At 43.0% G+C, this 21359-nt stretch overlaps 1 protein-coding gene across 1 annotated transcript in view; it reads right to left on the reverse strand.

Moving 5' to 3' along the window:
- The window catches only part of LOC126266764 (clavesin-1-like), a 74779-nt gene extending 54104 nt beyond the window's left edge, over positions 1-20675 (reverse strand). The window contains exons 1-2 of the mRNA XM_049971284.1: positions 20619-20675; positions 12900-13110 (exon numbers count right to left, since the gene is read on the reverse strand). Of these exons, the coding sequence (XP_049827241.1) occupies positions 12900-13050 (151 nt within the window). The 5' untranslated portion in view covers positions 13051-13110; positions 20619-20675. The remainder of the gene's footprint in view (positions 1-12899; positions 13111-20618) is intronic.
- Between the last annotated feature and the right edge of the window lie 684 nt (positions 20676-21359).

A 21359-nucleotide genomic window follows, 5' to 3' on the forward strand; every position in this document is an offset into this window, starting at 1 on the left:
TCTTCCGTCATTTGATAATTTGGCGAACGTGGGCACTGAGCCGTTTAAAAGCTATGAGCTGCTCCAGGGGAGGGAGCCGCTTATGTCACTGTAGAGCTCGCCGACGCTCCTTAATTGCTTCAGTGGCTTCCGGCGACAACCAAGGGACTGCCTTATGCCTTGGACACCCTAAAGAGCGAGGGATCGCGTTTTCTCGACCTCTTCCCCTTAAATACTGGGGCCACCAGGCATTTCAGAGTGGCTCATGGTAGTTACTCAGCCATTGATTTATCAATTTGCAGCCAGAGACATCTCCCATCTATCCACTGGAGAGCAGATGAAGACCTGTGTGGTAGCGCCCACTCCCTGTCTCCCTGTCAGGCCCACGAACGTCTGCCCAGATGGGCTTTAAACAAGGTGAACTGGGAACCTTTGATCTCTGCTGTCAGCACTGAATCGCCCCCACATGGTATCATCGAAGTGATGGTTAAGCAGGTGACTGCAACCCAGATCTAGTTTTGGAAAATCCCTCCACTTCTCCAAACTTGTCCTCTATATGTTCAACAAAAAACTGAGGGTTCATCGTCATGAAAGATTCCCCATCAGTTCTCGAACATACAAGGTCCAGAACGAATAAGATCCGCTGCCATCCTTAGGCTGGCGTTCCTCTCGTGGTGTGGCCATGGAGCAGAACAATTTTGAGTCATATTTCTTAGCACTGAAGTTAGACTTTGCCCGCTTAGAGACTGCTGGCGGCGGACCGCCAGTGAGAGAAGACATACTACCCTTCATCGCGTGTCATCCGTCCTGATGCGACCCTCTCCAACCAGGGCCCTCCCCACGGGCGCCATCCTGCCGCAGCAAAGGCCACCTGGCAGGATGGCTGTTGCTGGGAGTCCCATTGCCCCACGAGGAAGGGCATCTACCCCTTGGCATACGTGGAGAGTTAATGGCGCAGGCATTAGCAGAGCGATCCCTGTGTGGTCAGGGAGCTACAACCAACAGGGATGGCGGCCCCACCACAACGGACTGGTTATCAGATGCAAAGAAGCCCATGGTCATAGTCGACGCAGGAGGAAACCGCAACCAGGAAGGTATCCTCGCCCAAGAAATGTAGAATGAGCGGGACTAAACTGCGACAACGAGAAAGTGGGCTAAAGATCTCAATGCACGATGGACGTGATGCACCATGTAAGACCCCCTTCCCCAACTGGCTCACATAAAGGCCGAAGAGTATAAGACTCCTTTTAATCGCCTCTTACGACAGGCACGAATACCTCGGGCCTATTCTAACCCCCAGACCCACAGGGGGTGCAGCGATGTCAGAGATTTGATGTTTCATCGGATTCCTGATATTCAAAGTACACTCGTGAAATGATCGTATGGGAAAATCCCCATTTCATTGCTACCTCGGAGATGCTGTGTCCAATCGCTCGTGAGCGGTCTGTAACAACAAGTTCAAATTCACTTACATGTTGATAACCTGGCATTGGAGCAGTAATAATCGATTTAACAACTGCGATAGTTTTGTCTATATAGGCGTTGGCGACCGCACCGCCATGTTATGCCTGTTTACGTATCTCTGTATTTGAATATGCATACGTACACCATTTTCTTTGGCGCTTCAGTGCTAATCTGTCATGTTGTAATTGTTTCTATAATCAAACACATGCGGAGCAATAAGCGTAAATTGATGCAATCCGATTATGAAAACTGCAAAATGTTGAACAAAACGAACCTATTTTTGTATGTGAAGCCATGATACCGAGTGACCTACATGGTATTGGAAATCGTGTCTCTGCGGTTTCTGATCCAAACAGTTTGGAATAGATTTAAAGGTTGGTCCTGTTTCAGCTTTCCAGAGACGGGAATGCTCACCCTCCTGCCCGCAGTTCTTGTGATGTGCGTTTCCACACAGCTGAGGTTCGACGTATTTTATGCAATGTTCATGATAAAACAATAAAATTCACATGTTATACTGAAATAAAAGTCATTAATCAGCTTTACGTTAAACTGTTAACGTCAAGAAATTTTTGAAGTCAGTCCTGTAAGTGATGTATGAAGTCTATTTATACTTAAATCAATATTGCTGTGAAACAACGATTTTTTATGTAAGCTGTTATTATTCTTGCAGGTAACCTTGTGGAATACTAGCTGATAAAGAATACCAGCCGTCAAACTGTTCCAGTTTTACTGCACACTGTAACATACAGTTTGGACAGCAACGGAAGTAAAATACAATTTTATTCAACTATGTGCTGCTTAAACAGCAATAATGCAAAATATATGGTTGTAGAAATGACTTACAGCTATAAATTCAGTCCGGTGACTGGGTCTGAAAATCCTGGATAACTTAAGTCTACAGTGACAATAAAAGGTCATGAGTGGGAGTAGTTCTGAAGCATTAACACGTCTTCTTCGATAATATTTCCTGGAACACAGAAACTCTTTCAGTTAATTTGGGAAGCCATACAGAGTGTATTGGCGAGTTCCCATGTTGCATAAAACAACACAATGAAGATGAATGTATTTACATGCGAAAGTAGTCTATTTACAATATGATATACTGTTCTACTGCTATTGAAAGATGTACGGCTGTGAAGAAAGGTTGGTAACCGAGCGTTATAATACATATGGAAAGTTAATACCAAACGTAACTGAAGCAGCTTGATGTGAATTCAGACCAAGTGGTAACACCGGTTTCTATCAGATCATCGAAGTAAAGCGCCGTCTGGCTTGACTAGCGCTTCAATGAGTCACTGTCCGCGTCTGCCAAGTGATGTTGGCAAGCGCGGTGCACTCAGTGTGTTTCAGGCACACTGAGGAGCTGAAACGTCCCCTTAGAACAATTGTACACGACTGTGCTTAAACTGAAACACAATAATTTTTGGCGCAACGCAATCTGACCATCAAAAATCCCTACAAAAGAATGGCCCTGACTAACATTAACCTATACCTTCCACAAATCACTTACCTCACAAAAATCTTCGTTACTCGAGCTACTGCAATACAGTGAGCACCACTACTGCCAGCTAAATAAAATATTCAAACTACTGAAGGCACTAACTACTGACAGGCATAGTTAGCAAATGAAAGATTTTAATACAGAACAGACAATGTATTTACCTTAATAGTCATAATATATAAATCAGTTCGTGACACCAATTCTTACAAATTTTAAAACTCCGCCATCTCTCTCCCCACGTCCACTACTGCTGGCGGCTCACCTCCAACTGCGCGACGCTAAGCGCTGTTAGCATCCAGCTGCTGCTGCCCGACACTACAATGGCAGACAACAATGCAAACCAGCCACAGAGTGCACACGGCACAGCCAGTGATTTTTCATACAAAGCGCTACGTGGTGTTGGCGTTACCAATAAAAATACTTAAACAGCCTACTTACAGAGCTAGTTGATTAAGATGTAGCAGCACCGGTCACGAAGTACGAGACTAAATAATGGATAAAAGTTGAGTAGCCCAGTTGCAAAAGCGACTAAGTTAGTTTAAAAAGATTTTTGGAAAAGCCGAAAAACGTAGCCATGCTCTCACAGCAATAGTACAATGGTGGTTCATGCCTAAAAGAAATAAAATGGGAAAAAGTACATAGCGAATAAATCATAAATGTCTCTATAATCGCACATTAACCCCTTATTAGTATTTTTATGTAAAAATTTGTACTTTGCCCGTTTTGCAGCCGAATGGGCCAGTCAGCCGCTTCTGCAACCGCATCGGTGGCCATGGTGGAATGTAGTCGGTTGCAAAATGGGCCGAAAAATTAATTCCTGCGTTTAACTGGCTATGTCGGTAACAATGGTAAACTACAGTAGTCTACTAAAACAACGCGAAAGGAAGAAAATCAAACGAACAAAATACTGAAGTACAGTTCTATCTTAAATATTGAAACCTTTACATAGAAAACTGTACATGAACTACTACAAGATACAATATTTCAGATTCCATCAGTGAATTCAGTCTTAACACTTGACGTGAAAGTGAGAGATCTTTGGAAGAAATCTTGGGAAAATGAAATATTGCACAGAAACGATCACAAGGTAAAAGAAGTATACAACGTTTAAGCTATGTTCGGGGAATCGTCATCATCTAAGAGCTCAAAATCAAGCCCATCCTCGCCGTTTCGACTTTTATTTGTTTCCAGGATCTTCTGCTGCTCAAAAACATCAGTGTAGAATTTTAACTTTTCCTCATCGGGCCATGTCTCTACCCAGTGCCGTTCTAATAGCCGATTGACGTCCGTAATTTTAGATTTTTTCAGTAGGACGCCTTTTATAATTTCCTCACGAAGAGTTTATTTCGTGATACGTTTGCCTTTTTAAAGAATTATTTAGGCTCTCCACTTTCAAAATTGAAGAATGTTTCTTGCACATGACATAATTTTCTGTTTGCTGTCTTTGTGATGATAATTCTCTTCGACGTTTGAAACTGGAAGTGCCAGGATCCAGGGGTTTTCATGACGTCAGTGGCGATCATCTTAAAATCTCTCACTTTGCAGTCGCCCGGCCCCAAACGCACCACTGTAACGATTTTTTCCATTATGCTGACGTATATTGCACGGTTTTCGATTTCGCTCAATTTTGAAAATTTTGTCTCTTTGGTTCAAAAATGGCTCTGAGCACTATGGGACTTAACATCTTAGGTCATCAGTGCCCTAGAACGTAGAACTAGTTAAACCTAACTAACCTACGGACATCACATACATCCATGCCCGAGGCAGGATTCGAACCTGCGACCGTAGCAGTCGCGCGGTTCCGGACTACGCGCCTAGAACCGCGAGACCACCGCGGCCGGCTTTCTCTCCTTGTTTGCAAAAACTATCAAGTGGTGTAAAAGAATGACCGACGATCTGGAACCACACTTCAACGCTCTCTACGTGAACTGGAGCAACATACAAGAAACAGTACATCAAAGTACGAATCATCGTTGTATTCTAGTTTTGCCCACTGCATCTATCCGAAAAGAGGCGTAGTTTGGTCACACCATGAAAATTGGGGTTAAGCAGTTGATGATGAAGAGGTGAAGCAAGCTGATTCGACCACTTAGCAAATTCGTTCTCCAGCCAAACATGCGAGGTCACATGGCTTTTTCGTCCCACTACTAGTAGAGGAACCTTGGCAAACCGTGAAAGAATACAAGTACATGTGTCTGGAATAATTACCCGGCTGATCTGGGACATATTGAAGTACTAAATTTTTCTGACAGTCATAACTTAAAATTAGTTGACCTTCAATGTCTTCCTTCAGTTTTCATAAGAAGCTGTAAGCTGATGTTCGAAATTTTTCTTTTCCATTGGCTGATTTTCCAAGGAAATCATGCTTTATAGCATGTACAGCGTGTGTCAAAATAATGTGTTTCGAAGCCAATATTAAAATTATTGCAGAATATTTTCCGGTAATAGTCATACTTTACATCCAGATCAGCATAATTGTCACAGAACATTTCCCACATTATTTTTCATTTATTGCACTAGGCAAATATTGGCGATGTAGCATTTTTCCTGTAGAGTTGTGACTTTCGATCGGCTTGAATTGTTAAATTTGTCTGACAACTGCATTTTCCCTATCATCTTACAACTTCGTTCTTCTGTGACCTCCTCTTCTTTCAGCGGTTGCAGGCGAGGAATCGTTCATTATACTCTGAAAAATTTTGTTGAGTCTAATTTTTTTGATCTGCAAAATCCCCATGAAAGCTGCTCTGCAAACACTGATGTTTATAGAAACTCCCTTACGTTTTTTTGGGAGCACAAACTCGGCCTTTAGTTGCTTTCTTGATACTTTGTCTCCTGTAAGCTTAGATGTTCGAGGGGATGACAAAGTGACATGCTGTCGGATGTAGTTGCTCGCCGGCCGGTGTGGCCGTGCGGTTCTAGGCACTTCGGTCTGGAACCGCGTGATCGCTACGGTTGCAGGTTCAAATCCTGCCTCGGGCATGGATGTGTGTGAGGTCCTTGAGTTAATTAGGTTTAAGTAGTTCTAAGTTCTAGGGGACTGATAAGCACAGTCCCATAGTATTCAGAGCCATTTTTTGTAGTTGCTCTGCCATTCTCGATTATTTTACTCGTAAAAATTTTGATGGATTCGCCTTACGTCCTGCATAATGTATTCTTTACATTTCAGCTTTCCGCCAGGATGTTTACAGTTTGGTATCTGTGGAAACCCTTTCGGTCGGTACCTACAGATAAACGAAAGATGAAATTGAGGACCAACTGATAGTAGTTTTATGTCAAAGCAATGAGAAGTTTAGTGTTTCTGTTTCGAGGTACGTTGAATTTACAAGAAATGTATTCCAAAAAAGGATAGGTAATGTTGCTAGGTCATTAACTACAATAACATTAAACCTGTAATGAATATTTGAATAGTAGAGTTTCTCGTCGCATCTTTCCTTTCATCATTAAAGCTAATCTCAGCTTTATTGTTGTCGGGTTCGTAGAAATGTACTTCAACAGCAGAAATTTCCTCTTCATCATCCTTGTCCATTTCAGAAAGTGCTACAGTAAAACTGTCTACAAAGTCGTTTTAAAATACACAATAAACGAGTGTGCTGGTAGGCCTTTTAATCATATAACAATGCCTTCTCGCACTTTCCTTCCTACAATGAAGCAATAGTAGCAAAAACATACGAGAATATACCCAGTATTACCAACTAAACTATTTTAGTCGCATGTATCTAAAAATCGGAACTTTTAAGAAGTGTTATGTGTGACAAGACGATCTGTCCGGTTCTGCAACCGTACCTTTGTCGACGGCCATTATCCCGTTACGACTCTGCCTCTTTTGTAACCGAATAGGATTTGGCCGCTTTCGCAACCTAACGCGTAGAAAACATATTCGCCTTTGCACCCGCATGCGCTTTTCGCACGTCATCTTAAAATACTTAGAACCGTTTTTGAAGCTCCCACGACCGGATTCCTGAGTTCGATTCCCGGCGGGGTTAGGGATTTTCTCTGCCTCGTGATGGCTGGGTGTTGTGTGATGTCCTTAGGTTAGTTAGGTTTCAGTAGTTACAAGTTCTAGGGGACTGATGACCATAGATGTCAAGTCCCATAGTGCTCAGAGCCATTTGAACCATTTTTCGTTTTTGAAGCCTCATCGATACATTATTACATAGACCGTGAAACTCTCTGAAAGAAAGTGCCTCTACCTCAATATCCGAACTTTGGTCAGATAGTCGCTTTTGAAACTGTGCTACTCAGTTGATAAATCTAAAACTTGATAGAAATGACGATTAAATAAAAGCAAAACGCAAAACAAAAAATTAGAACCTTAAACCCACTTCTTTCGGGAGTTATAACAACACAAAAAATTGTGAAGAAAAATAAAAACAACAGTCTCAAACATGATACATAAGTAGCATACTTTCTCTATGCAAGTTTAATATACAACAGAATTTAGGCAAAACGGAAAAATTGATGCCGTAAAGCTATATGTCAAAAGATACGGGTGTTACAAGCAGGACAGCAGACTACAGATCAGTAAATCATGTAGATAAGATGCGGGGGTCGCTATGATTTCAGCTACCTCGTTTCAGTTACTTCTAATAGTCATCCGACTATACGCTTCCCCCATTCGAAAGACGTACATGTAGATCATTACATGTAGCAGACGTTTTTAAGATTTGTGGCGGAGAACAGCAAGAAATATTCTCATAAAAAACCTTTTCGTGATTTTACTCATATATTTACTCATAGAGAACAAGTCTCTTTTTGTGTGGTTTGTTTTAATAAATGTACCATCCAGCTTAATTTTTATCTTATAACTTACATTTACATGTGAGTCGGATACTTGTTTCTCCTGCCAGGAATTTTACAAATAAATTGGTCATTTAACTATGAGTGAGCTAGTAAGTTCTCCAAGTTTGTTATTCCAAGACATGGTGTCAAAGCAAAGCTACCATTTCTCCCACATAACAGCGACAATGGAGTAGAATGAGGAGTACTCGGAAAAATCGGTAAGGGAGATCTGGAAACCATTTCGAAGAAATATAAAAATCCAGGGCTACACAATATAAAGTGGAATTTGCTGGCTTTCAAATGAACATTGTAATAGAAGAGCTTCCAGAAATACGGCAGGAATTTCGCCTAAACGACTATTATTTCTGGGATTTAGACACAATGCAAGACATTGCTGGGAGTCTTAGCAAAATGCAGACGTGGGACTACCTATTATCAGACCACGTGTTTCGCATGGAAAAAGGCTGCCAGAGAAACAGCAATGTGATTGTGGACAACGATGAGACACTTAGAATTGTCTGTTTAATGAGACTGAGCTCCACGTGTAGATTAAAGATATATAACATGTTTATGTTTCAGATTACAAACACAAGGGTAAACAAAGTTACCGTTAAGCACCTTATAGATTTTATAAAGTGTCCAGGGAGGTGACTACGAAAAACATTTGAGTATCTTATTACCAGGCTTGGGGCTACAATTTACAGCTACAGCATAGTTTGTATGTTTGACCCTGTGCAATACTGTTTAAGTGTTTTAAACGCTAATAAACAGTGTTTGCAATATGCTCCACGTACTTTTTACCAAACACATCCATGTAATGTAGCTAACAAATCAGTGTTCCCTCATACGTGCAGAGTGTTAGTACAGCACTTCTTCTTTAAAATGACTACCCTGAAGCTAACCTTAAATACATGAATTTGGTGTCTGTGGTGGAGGCAGTCCATCTTTGAATGCCTACCCCACGTAAATTGCGCCATCCTTCTAGTACATACATCAGGCATGATATGTGGACACCTTGGACTAGCACAGAGTTAAAGTTATAGTAGAATGCAGACATGCTTACGTCCATTACGGAATTATATTTTCATATGATCTTCCTAGAATATAACATGGGGCCATTTGTTATAGTTTACGGACAATTTGTTACAGTTTGGTGCAAGCTGTTACAATTTTGTAAGTGAATTGTTACAGTTTTCTGTTAATCACTATCTGCACCATAGTATGAAATGACGATGTATGGGCTCAGTTGTTACAGTTAGCCAGTATTACATGAAAATTGCTTTTTCGCTATGAAGGTAAGATGATAACGTATAAAAAAAAGAAAAACAAGTGCATAACGGCGAAAGAAACATATATTCAAGTGTAGAAGATTATCAGCTGAGGAAGGTCCCTAATAATTTGGGAATAAACTTGATAAGGCTGCTGCGACTCTGTAGAAAAATGGAAAATATTGATAACCTGAATCCACCTGTGACTAGAGGCAGACATGGTAAGAGCACCAGTATCAACATTCACCACATGAAAATAGTCTGTGTACATAATACAAATGGTACAACAGTCCAAACGAGATTGTAGACAGTTTATAAATATTGCTGGCTTCGCCAAGTGTAGGAAATGCATACGAGATAACCGAATAATTTGACAACTTTGAGGAAGACCTATAGTTGAATAGCATAATGTGGGCTAAGAAAGTGAGCCAATTAACGTCCAGGGTTCAAGTTTAAGCGGTGGTATGAAACTCATGAACTTTGAATCAAAGTACCTTGTCATAGTTTTCGGACAATTTGTTGCAGTTTTGTACAAGCTGTTACAATTTTGGAAGTGTGTTGCTGTCAGCAATTCACCTCTCTAAATTGCGCTTTAGTATTATGTACCTCTACGCAGGTTTGTGATATCATAGCAAAACCTTGAAACCCTACAATACACGTTACGACATCAAAGATAATTTCGTCGTTTTTTGACATGCAAATTAAGTAATTTACACACCACTTATAAGAAATTATGCTCTTCTTATAATAAGATATACGATATTCACGCATTGAATGGGGATGAACTATGCACCGAATGACTCGATAGAACTATTTTATATAGTTTACATGCAAGATAAGTTTTGTATTAGCAGAAGAACCAAGACGAGTGGAGGCCGAAATGCTCGCGTTTTAGCTCATCTATCATCTATTCAGAATACATTTTTGAAAATAGTAATTAAAGTAACCGAAAATGGCGCCTTGTTAGGTCGTAGCAAATGACAAAGTTGAAGGCTATGCTAAACTATCCTAAACTGTCGTCTCTGCAAATGAGAGCGTATGAAGACAGTGAACCACAGCTAGCAAAATCGGCTGTACAACTGGAGCGAGTACTAGGGAGTCTCTCTAGACTAGACCTGCCGTGTGGCGGAGCTCGGTTTGCAATCAATGATAGTGGCGACACGTGGGTCCGACGTATACTAACGGACCGCGGCCGATTTAAAGGCTACCACCTAGCACGTGTGGTGTCTGGCGGTGATACCACATTCCTCCCCCGCAAATCGGTGTACGGTTGTGGTATAAGGCCTCCGCCCGCAGTGGGGAGGACTCCATGTTGACGTAAGCGACGAGGTGGGGAGCCTAACAACAGGCGAGGCTGTGCCACCCGCACCCTGCCATTCGGCCCGCGTGGAGCAAGGGGAACGCTTGAAAACCTACTCCAGGGTGCACACCAACATGCGATGTATGCGCCAGTAGAGAGACAGGAGGGCCCGAAGGGTCGACCTCCATTGGGCCGGGGTACCAGATGGGCTAGGACGACATATGGTCCGGAGCGGGCAAGAGTTCCATGTCGGAGGACAACTGGTCACGGGGAGCGAGCGGCGGCGCCTGACCCAGGGAGGCGCCCGGCGGCTGCAGCGAAGCGTCCAGTGCGGGAGTCGCCGGCGGGAGAACAGGCGGCGGTGGCGGCGCCTCGCTAATGGGCTAAAAAAAGGCAGCGTTGGTAACACCTGGGGCTGAGGCGAGCCAGTAGATGGGTCCCCGGGGCGCTGACCGGACGGCACCGTCGCTGAAAGCAGACGGCGAGTGACAGATCCCATGCGACGACAGAGGCGCAGCTGATTGAGATGCCGGCGCACCTCACCAGAGGCACATATCTGTGATAAATTTGATTTTTCCCAGCACACTCTGTAGCTGCTTCAAATTCTACGGCCAAGGCATGTCTTCTATGGCACGGAGGTGCGAGGGACTGGGATTTATGCCTTGGGCATTGAGTACATGTCCCAGGTATGGCAAGTCACTAGCAAAAACACACATTTGTCCTTCCGTAAGCTAAGACCATTTTACCACAAGACCTGAAATAATGTTCAGAGATTGACTAGATGTTCTTCTTCCGTCTTTCCGGAGATCACAATATCGTCCAAATAGTTTGCTGCAGTAGGGATCGACGCACGAACAGTTTGTAGATATTGCTGAAACAATGTAGGGGCGGATGCACACCCGAATGGCGGTCGTTTGAATTGATAGAAGCCAAGATGCGGGTTAACCACCAAAACGCTCTGGGATTCTTCGTCCACCGGTATTTGCAAGTACGCATCTGCTAGGCACAACTTCGAAAATATGTGCCTGGGCAAAGTTTGTCAAAAAGATCTTTCGGGAAGGGTAAAGGAAAAGTTGCAATCACTAGTTGTGGATTCACTGCTGCCTTGAAGTCCACACGAAGTCTCAATTTTCGCGAAGGTTTTGGCAAAATTACTAAGGGTAATGCCCAGAGAGAAGCCTGCACACGTTCAATTACACCTTGTGATTCCAAATCGTGTAATGTTTTTGCGACCTCATCACGCACAGTGTGGGGAAATTGCGCGCTCTGAAAAATTTCGGTTGCGCGTTTACTTTCAGTTCCAAATGTGCTTTATCGTTCTTAGAGCAACCGAGGTCATGTGCAAAAATGTCTGCAAACGCTTCACGTAGACGAGAAACACTGTCTGAAGGCACAGTCTGGTTCACTGATAGGATCTGATGTAATATAGACAAGTTAAACAACTGAAATGAATCGAAAGCAAACAAGTTCACTGCAGAAGAAGAACGAAGGACGTAAAATGACACAAGTTTTGTTTGTCCTTTGTATGTTGCAAGAAGGCTGTACTGTCCTGACACAGGGATCTCTTGACATGAATATCTAGTTAACATTTGCGGCACGGAATGGAGGTGTGCCCAGCAGTTTGTAAGCTGGAATGGTATCGCTTTGGCGTTAATGTCCAAGTCTACAAAACGTTTATTGTCCTGCTGACGACAAGAGCGACTGTCTCGTGCAATGTGAACTGACACTGGTACAAAATCACTTGCGACTTGACGGGAGTTTCGGCGATGTCGACTCACACTATTTTTGGGACGAACACAGTCACTGTTAGAGACAGTGTCACTGGGCGGAGTGGAATGCAACACACGAATTTTCATAGGCGAAATTTCGCGATCCTGAGTATCCTTGTTTCGATTCCGATTCTGGCGCAAAGCAAAGGGCCTGGAATGGTTTTGAGTTTCCGATCTGAGCTTGTTCTGGCAAACCCTCTGAACATGTCCTTTATTATTACAGTAAAAGCAAATAGCATGGCGTGTCGCGCAATTCTCACGCGAATGTTTAGCAACGCACAGTGGGCATGATTTGATCACTGCATTTGCTTGTCGGCGCGGCACACGTGGCTGAGAGCCTGGTGGCAGCGGCGCGGACGGGCGCGAGGACTGTTTACTGTTCCGTGCAGCTCGCCCGGCGGGGCGGTGAACCTGACACATGGTTGGCGAAGTTTCAAATGATTCCTGAGCAAAGTCAAGTGTGTCCTGCCGATCCAATATGTCCATCACTTGTGGAAGGGAGGGATTGACCAGTTTCAAAATCTGTTCCCTTATACGAACATCAGAAATGTTCTGTGCAATTGCATCATGTACCATAGCATCTGAATATGGGTGTCCACATTGGCACTGAAAACCACAATCCCTAGTGAGGCCTTCCAAGGTTGCAACCCACTCCCGATTAGTCTGACCTTCTATACGTTTCGCAACTACATGGAGTGATTGTTTGAAATATGCATCTAATGGTGACAAAATTTCTTCGTAGGACAAAGTTGCTACGTCGCGTCGGGAAAATAATTTGACTATCACATGGTAGGTTTGCACACAGACGGACGACAAAAGAAAAGGCTGCCGCTCGTTACCTTGAATTCTGTAGGCTGCGAGATGGAATTCAAATTGGCGTGACCACTCCGTCCAGCTTTCCAGTGCAGCATCAAAAGGTCTGATGGTCGGTGCAGCTGCTTGTTGTGGCTGCATTAGCGGTGGAGCGTCGGCTGCCGCATCATTTTGCATTGCACGTTGACCCTGGATGAGCTGTCGAAGGGCACCAAGTAATGCCTGCGACTGTTGGTTCTGTATGCGATAAAATTCGGACAGTACATCTGGAGATTGTGGCGAAGCCGTTACACAACGAAATCTGGGCAGTCTCAATGACATATCCCATCCTCGTCGCAAATTTTGTGTTAGCAGAAGAACCAACACCGTGTTACGAGTGGAGACCAAAATGCACGCGTTTTAGCTCACGCAGGCTGGACTGAGGAGGGAAGAACTATACTGACGTGGTGGTGGTGGTGGTGGGGGGGGGGGGGGGGGGTTGTTACGCAATGCTGATGTGTTAACTGCTTCGGTAAGCAAAAGGTACCCTCATCTCGATGGTTGACCTGGACAGCAATGTTCTCTACTACACTTAGTACGTCCTTGCTTGCTCCGACTTCCCCAGTTATTTAAAAGCCAATCACAGAAGGAACAACTGTTAATATTGTATATAATCCTACCCTGGTGCAAATTTCTGTTTTCCACCTACATACATTACCGCCAGAAGGCGAAGGGGTGGTAAGTGACAGAAAACCGCTGATGAACTGAACCTTAAATTCCAAATTTTTGGACTTTTACTCCGCCATCCACATAACCACAGAGCCTCACAGCCCATTTTTAGTACTGAAATTTCGTGTAATACGACAAGAAAAACCTATAAGTGAATGGAAAATAATGTTCGGAGTAACTAGGATACATTAAACTGAAAGGGTAAAAAGTTACGTAGCAATTTAACCAGAAATAATATAATCGGTGCCCCAAGACACGGAGATCTCTGTGCAAGCATTTGTGAAGAAAAGGTTTCCCTTACTTCGACCAGTGGCTAGTGAACCATGACATACGTCTGTGTAGCTGAAACTAATAGTCATAACGAAGCAGATTGTGATACATTTGTCATTATCACACAGTTGCTTCCTCCCAGTACCACAACCGTTGGTTGGTGAATACAAGGAATCTAGCGTGGCAGACTCTAGGATAAACGTGGCTGTGCCTTAATCTAGTTTCAGGAACGCCATTAAGCTGTGTGGAAGCCTCCACAACACATAACTTACGTCATGAAAGTATTCAAGGAATGAGCAACAAGTAGAGTGAGACACCGGTTACTGACTGCCAGATAAGCGACTTGGGAACTAAACGAAAGAGAAAAGACAAAGGACACTTCAAGTAGTGGTTACAAAAGAAGCTAGAACACGAACGATTTTCTAGTTGACAACATGAAATCCCTGGAAGAGAAGCAACAGTGAGGACTACCAAAACATTTAATATTCAACAGATGTATGATGAACGATGAATGCCATATCAAAATGGATACAAAACGGTACATCTGAGTTGCCGCATGGCTAAATTGGACATTGAAAAATTTTACATCTTCCTATGACCGCAGCTATCAGTTTATTCTGTTAGCGGTTCTGTTCATTGTCACTGAGTAAGTTTGTACAACCGTCTAGCATAATGGAGGTCACGAAAGGTGAATGGACGTACTCTGCCTGGTACAATAAAATTACTCAATGTTGTAAATTTGAGACCCACTTCCACAATAGCAGAAAGACAAACACAGAAACTCCTCGACGGGCGAACGTCAAGAATCAGAGCGTACAATTCCTCCCAGCGAGCGACTGATACAGCTAATAACTCCAAATCTAAATGCAGCAGATACGAAATACAGAGGACCACAGTATAATGAGTGGAATCTAAAATTTTATATTACATGTGTTAGAGCAAATAAAATCCATAAATCCTTCTTAAACGAAGTAAATGCCATAGCATAGTCAGAAACAGAGCTTAAATCATCCTTGAAAAGGGCAGCTCTTGGATAACATGTTTTAATGAATAATGAGTGGATGAGACGTGAAGAGTAGCAACTCTCATTCCGAAAAATTAAAAATTCACCATTGAACAAATTAATACTGGCTTCTGAATAACTTAAAAATAAATACGACCAGTACAAGTGGTTGACACATAGATGAAGAAACTCTTTAGTGTGGGCAAGCGTCTGTAAACATTTTATTTCCATGACACAACATTTCCTACACCTCTTTATATCGTAAATCCTGAGAACCACATAGAAACAGAGTGCAGCTGCTAAGCAAATGAAACTCCTGCTTCCGTTGTTGTTGTAAAGCTGCATGCCCTCGGGAAAAATTACGGCCGTAGTTTCCCCTTGCTTTCAGCCGTTCGCAGTACCAGCACACCAAGGCCGTTTTGGTTATTGTTACAAGGCCAGATCAGTCAATCATTCACACTGTTGCCCCTGTAACTACTGAAAAGGCTGCTGCCCCTCTTCAGGAACCACACGTTTGTCTGGCCTTTCAACAGATAACCCTCCGTTGTGGTTGCACCTACGGTACGGCTATCTGTATCGCTGAGGCACGCAAGCCTCCACACCAACGGCAAGGTTCATGTTTCAAGGGGGGTGGGGGCGGGGGGCTGCTTCCGTTAAGATGCTCTAAACGCCCACCTGTACAGCTGTTACACGTAGCAGCTTCGCACCACACTGAATCTTGGACTGCTGGTTGACCTCTGGACTATCCACTAAAATGACTTAAGATCGTCCGCTGATCCTGGATTGAATAGATTGAAGAAGAAACAGTTATTATAGAAAGTGGGGGACTGAGATGGGGGCGGAAGGGGTGATCCGCCACGGACCACGGGTTCTGGGGTGGGGGAGGGGGCTCAAAAACTCGAGAACCTCTATACTTTGAGGCACTCCAGGACCAGACCATTCTTAAACACGTTGCAAAGAAAGGTAAAATATGTTCAGAAAATAAGAGGGAGTGAAGTTGTAGGCCTCAAACGTATGCAAAGTAATAAAATAGGTACGAAGTTTCCTGTCATCATGCCGTGACAGTTATCAATGGATTTTTTCAGAATGTTTAGAATTTACATAAAACGTCGTATTATTCTATATGAAACGTTTTCTTATAGATGTGCCATCTATATCACTATAAGAACAGTTTAAAAGTACGCGCGTCAGTGCAGCGAAGAGCTTACCAGTGACTGATCAACTTTTAATTGAAATATTACATTACGATAATTACTTTTTCCAGTGTGATACATAATAATTGCACAACTTATTTTGTGAATATGAAAACCCAACTAGATGAACTAGATTCAACCAGCCGGCCGCGGTAGCCGACCGGTTCTAGGCGCTTCAGTCCGGAACCGCGCGACTGCTACGGTCGCAGGTTCGAATCCTGCCTCGGGCATGGATGTGTGTGATGTGCTTAGGTTAGTTACGTTTAAGTAGTTCTAAGTTTTAGGGGACTGATGACCTCAGTTGCTAAGTCCCATAGTGCTCAGAGCCATTTGAACCATTTTAGAGTCATCAAGATTTAAGCAACGGTTTCTACCAGTCGTCAGGATCAACATTAATGCTACAGTCGTCTCGACTTAGACTAGAATTAAGCATAAAAAAGGTTTTGCCACGTTTTTTTATGTCGAGAAAGACTGAAACGGTTATTCAACAACATTGTTGTGGATATTGCCAAGTGCAGGGCCGTAGGTGATGTCAATGCCTCGTCAGAAAGATGTACACGGGAGAGTACAACGAAAAATTCGTGAAGCCATTAAAACAGCTCTGTTTAGTCTCTCTTTGTGGGGTCCACGCATTCTATGTGTTGCTTCAAAAGTCACATGTTTTAAAGTCTAGGGAAGTTACCCTCTTATGCATATGTACAGATGGGTTTTACTTGTAGAGAAATATAGGAAAAAGTCTGACACTACTTGATCATACCTTTCTCTGTCCAGCATACGCCAACGATCTTCTACTACTTGTCCAGTTGAGCTCTGATGATATGCGTCGCACTGTGGTGGATTTGCGATACGGTAGTGTCGTTGGTAGTGTTCGGAAAGTTTCAAAATGATCAGTTATGAACATCTGACATGGTCTTCAGGATGTAGAGTTGCTCCAGCCTCAGGTCGATTAACTTCGTTACTTGGGCATCACATTTACAAATAACGGCGTCGTACGGTGTCGATGAGCAGATTGTTATAATCGATCCAACACTTCTACGCATCCTGGTCTTCCTCCAACGTGGGAACTCATGTGTTCGTGTGGTTTCGAACTTGGTTCACGTAGCAGAACTACACCAGATCTCAGTGGATTTGGGGCATCAACTACAGTCAGACATCTCCGCTAGGTGTATATTCAAGATAAAAATATAAATACAACACCTTTTACTTCCCTCAACGTAGGGGTAGTCTCAGCCTCATCAATGTGCAGGCGAGAGCGATGGCCTTGTACATGAGCACAATGATGTAACTATGGACTGGATACCACAAATCCTTCACAGTCTCCTCGAAATTCTTATCCCAGTTTTTACTTCACCTCCGCTAACAGTTGCACATGTTGCTCACCCATACCCCCATTTCAGCGTAGAAGGCAGGAATGTGCATGCTGCACTCCCGACCACAATCCCACCGAGGGCGAAGGATTCTTCCATCTGCTTCTCTGAAGTGTTCTCCAAAATTTCAAAGAAGCCAAACACACAGAAGTTCGATGGAAAAGAGCATGGCGGTTGGTCGACATGCCGTTTCTTCCCAACGCTCCAGGACACTGTGTTTCCATGTTGTCAACCTCAAATTTGCAACGAAGATCCACCTCCTCGACATAGGACAAACCCATTGCGGTTTGTGCCCGGAATCTCTTTGTCCGGACACTGACGAACAACAGTTGTCATGCACAATGTAATACGAACTGTATGAATTGGTGACACACATTCTTGCATTTTATCTTCTCACTCTGCGAGGGGTTTTTGAACCAGGGATGCTTCTATATCTAGCAGACTCTCACTTTCCAGTTGGAATACAGATTACATTGGCGTGGTTTAAGGGCTTGTCCGTTGCGTATCTGTTCCAGGATGAAGAGAAAACGAAACTTCGTTACTAGCAATACGTTCAGGACATCCACGACATCCTTGAGCACACACCGCGATACCGACGGAACTTCGCCAACTAATATTTCAGCCGTCTCCTTGTTATCTTCCCTTTCTATCTCAGTATGATCACTGAGTGAATGAATAGATCGCTTACTGATTTTACGTAAAACCAAAGTCCTTTAGGGTTCATAATCAGATCAGTTGACAAAATTTTACTTTCAAAGTCACTGAACGCTTGTCTCATTCCTCTCCTCACGCTCATCTTCGCTTCGTTCGGCGTTTGTTTGTCAGCTAAGCAATCTTCTCTTGAAGCTGTGATGAAACTATCTTTGTTTACGTAACATTTTCTAATACAGCTATTAAGCGATTGTGTAGCTTTCCCATCAATCAAGACTTTGCACTGAACGCACTATTGTGAGGCATATGAATAAAAAGTTCTAACCAACATATCCATTTTATAAATGAAAAGAAAAGTTTCCAGTTAAACAGATTTCAACAACATTGTTGAGAACGTCAATAAAATAAAGGCACGGAAACATGAACTTTGCCTATGAGTCGTTGCTGATGAAAACCTGTAATTAATAAGTTTCACAAGCTCTAGAGCATAATAAAACCAACATCATCTAAATGTGAAACGTCCCCTTAGAAAAATTAATGAATTACCGTGCCATTAACCCCTTACGTTATTTGCTTTTCAAACAGAGGAGCAAAACTGAACGTACTCAGACATTACTCTCTTTACTTATTCTGATCAACACTAAACTGACACTCATATTTTTAGCGCAACGCAATCTAACTTTCAATAATCCCTACAAAAGACTGGCCTGACTAACATTAACCTATACGTTTCACAAATCACTTACCTCACAAAAATCTTCGTTACTCGAACTACTGCAATATAGCGAGCGCCACTACTGCTAGCTAAATAAAAGATTCAAACTACTGATAGGCATAGTTAGCAAATGAAAGACTTTGAAAGAAAACAAACAACGTATTTACCTCATTAGTGTTCAAAAGTGACAATATATATATCAGTCCATGATATCCAATATTACAAATTTACTCTTTCTGATGGACACACGTCCAGATCGTCCGCTCTCAAAATTCCGCCATTTCTCTCCCCACATACACCACTGCTGGCGGCCCACCTCCAACTGCGCAACGCTACGCGCTGTTAACAGCCAACTGCCCAACACTACGATGGCGAATATTGCAACAATGCCGACGAACCTCAGACTGCACACAGCACAGTCAGTGATTTTCATATAGAGCGCTACATGCCGTTGGCGTTACCAATATAAGAATCTAAACAGCCTACTTACAAATGCAACCTCCAGAGTCGTCTAAACAAGTTCACAGCAACACGTGAACGCTTTGCTGTCGAGAGACAGCCGGCGGAGCGTTACGTTTTCCTTTCAGGGATCGTGTCGTATCCAGCGTCAGTCATTGTTCTAGCTTTGATATAAATAATTTAATGTAGCTATGCGAGTTGCCATGGTAAATCCGTGCTGTAAACAGAGCGAATAATATGAAGTGTACTTACGTTGGAAGCCAACCTCACTGATGCAGCGGTAACACCGGCTCCTGTCCGATCACCCAAGTTAAGTGCAGGCGAGCTTGGGTAAAACTTGGATGGGTGCCCTTGTGAGGCAAACTGAGGAGCTACTTGAGTGACAAGCTGACAACGGCCTGGAAAGCGGGAGAGCGGAGTGCTTGCCTCACGCCCCTCTGTATGCGCATCCAGTGACGTTCATAGACTGAGGATGACACGGCGGTCGGTCAGTGTCGTAGGGTATTCCAAGACCTGTTATGACGCAGTTTGCTTTTAGTTTACTTAACTAAGATAGGTCCTCTAATTTTGGATTCAATTAATCCATGTATCACAGAAGCTGAATGAGAGTAAGATGATGCGTTCTTGGCTACGTTTTATTAGTAAGTATATAATTATGAAGGCATTTACAGCAAAATGGCCCGAATGAAGTTTACTGTAATGAGGGGTTACGTAACTGCAAAACGCATTGGTTCGTAACATCAGCAGGCAGTAATTTTAGAAGTTACAACTAACTGCATGTTCTTGTATTTCGGATCATGCCGTTATCTCTTGTGATCCCTTACACGTCACAACGTATTTTACAAGCGTATCCTCTAACAGCATGACGTGAGCATGCTGGAAACTTATTTTCGCCGTTAAAAAACTTTTACACTGCCGGCCGGAGTGACCGAGCGGTTCTATACGCTATGGTCGCAGGTTTGAATCCTGTCTCGGGCATGGATGTGTGTGATGTCCTTAGGTTAGTTAGGTTTAAGTAGTTCTAAGTTCTAGCGGACTGATGACCTTAGAAGTTAAGTCCCATAGTGCTCAGAGCCATTGTTTTTTTACTTTTACACTACTGAACAGCAAATAATTGTGAGTGGTTTGATATTTAGGTCATCCTTATGACTTCGTAGGACGCACTCTCACGTCGAGGACACGATTTACTTAGTGACTACTTTGAATACCCCTCACTTAGCGTAGAATCATTGTTAATCAACTAACTGTGCGATTCAGTCTCTTTTAGCCTATAGATCACCTAATCGCAAGCTTCACGAACTTGTTATCACTGCACTTATAACTGTGGTCTCAAAACGTCGAGGCTGAAAAGGAAGCACTGTTCAACGCGTTAGACTCACCTCACAAAGTGTATTCAGCAGCAGATCCCGACCTTCTCTCTCTAGGACCGACGCGAAGAGACTGCCGGCTGTGTGTTTAGCAAAAACTAGTATGCTAAGAGGCGCCAGGGGTCGCTAGTAATAGAAGCGGTTGCACAGGTTTTAATGATGCAACAGGACCTGTTGCCATTACAGTGCCAGTGGCCTTCACGGCAGATCCAGATACGCAACATGGAGAGTTCCGGTTATCTTGCTGTAAAAAAAAAAAAAAATGCGGGAAGTGCATCAAAGCTCTATCAACTCGTGTGTTCATTTATTCGGTAGGGTTTCTCCTGTTCCTTAAAAGAAAAGAATATGAAAGAGTCGGCTTTCTGATCGGTGCGTTTCTTTTCCGCGTGATAATTTTCATTCAATTTTTAAGACACTAAATGGCACATGAAATTGACTTTCATATCACAACTTCATGTTGTAGTTAGTACTGCACGGGTTAAGATGGTATGTTAAGTTATTTCAGTGATTAAATTTAGAATTAAGTTCACAGTATGACATTACAACGACTCTGGACTGAATGCATGATTGGGTTAATGTGTCACAAGGTGTTTGTATACTCTCCTGAGGAAAACTGCAGACACAAAAAAGGTTCAAATGGCTCTGAGGACTATAGGACTTAACGTCTGAGGTCATCAGTCCCCTAGAACTTAGAACTACTTAAACCTAACTAACTTAAGTATTTTCATGCCCGAGACAGGATTCGAACCTGCG

This window comes from Schistocerca gregaria, chromosome 4 (genome assembly GCF_023897955.1).
Source record: "Schistocerca gregaria isolate iqSchGreg1 chromosome 4, iqSchGreg1.2, whole genome shotgun sequence".
Classification (NCBI taxonomy): Eukaryota; Metazoa; Arthropoda; class Insecta; order Orthoptera; family Acrididae; genus Schistocerca; species Schistocerca gregaria.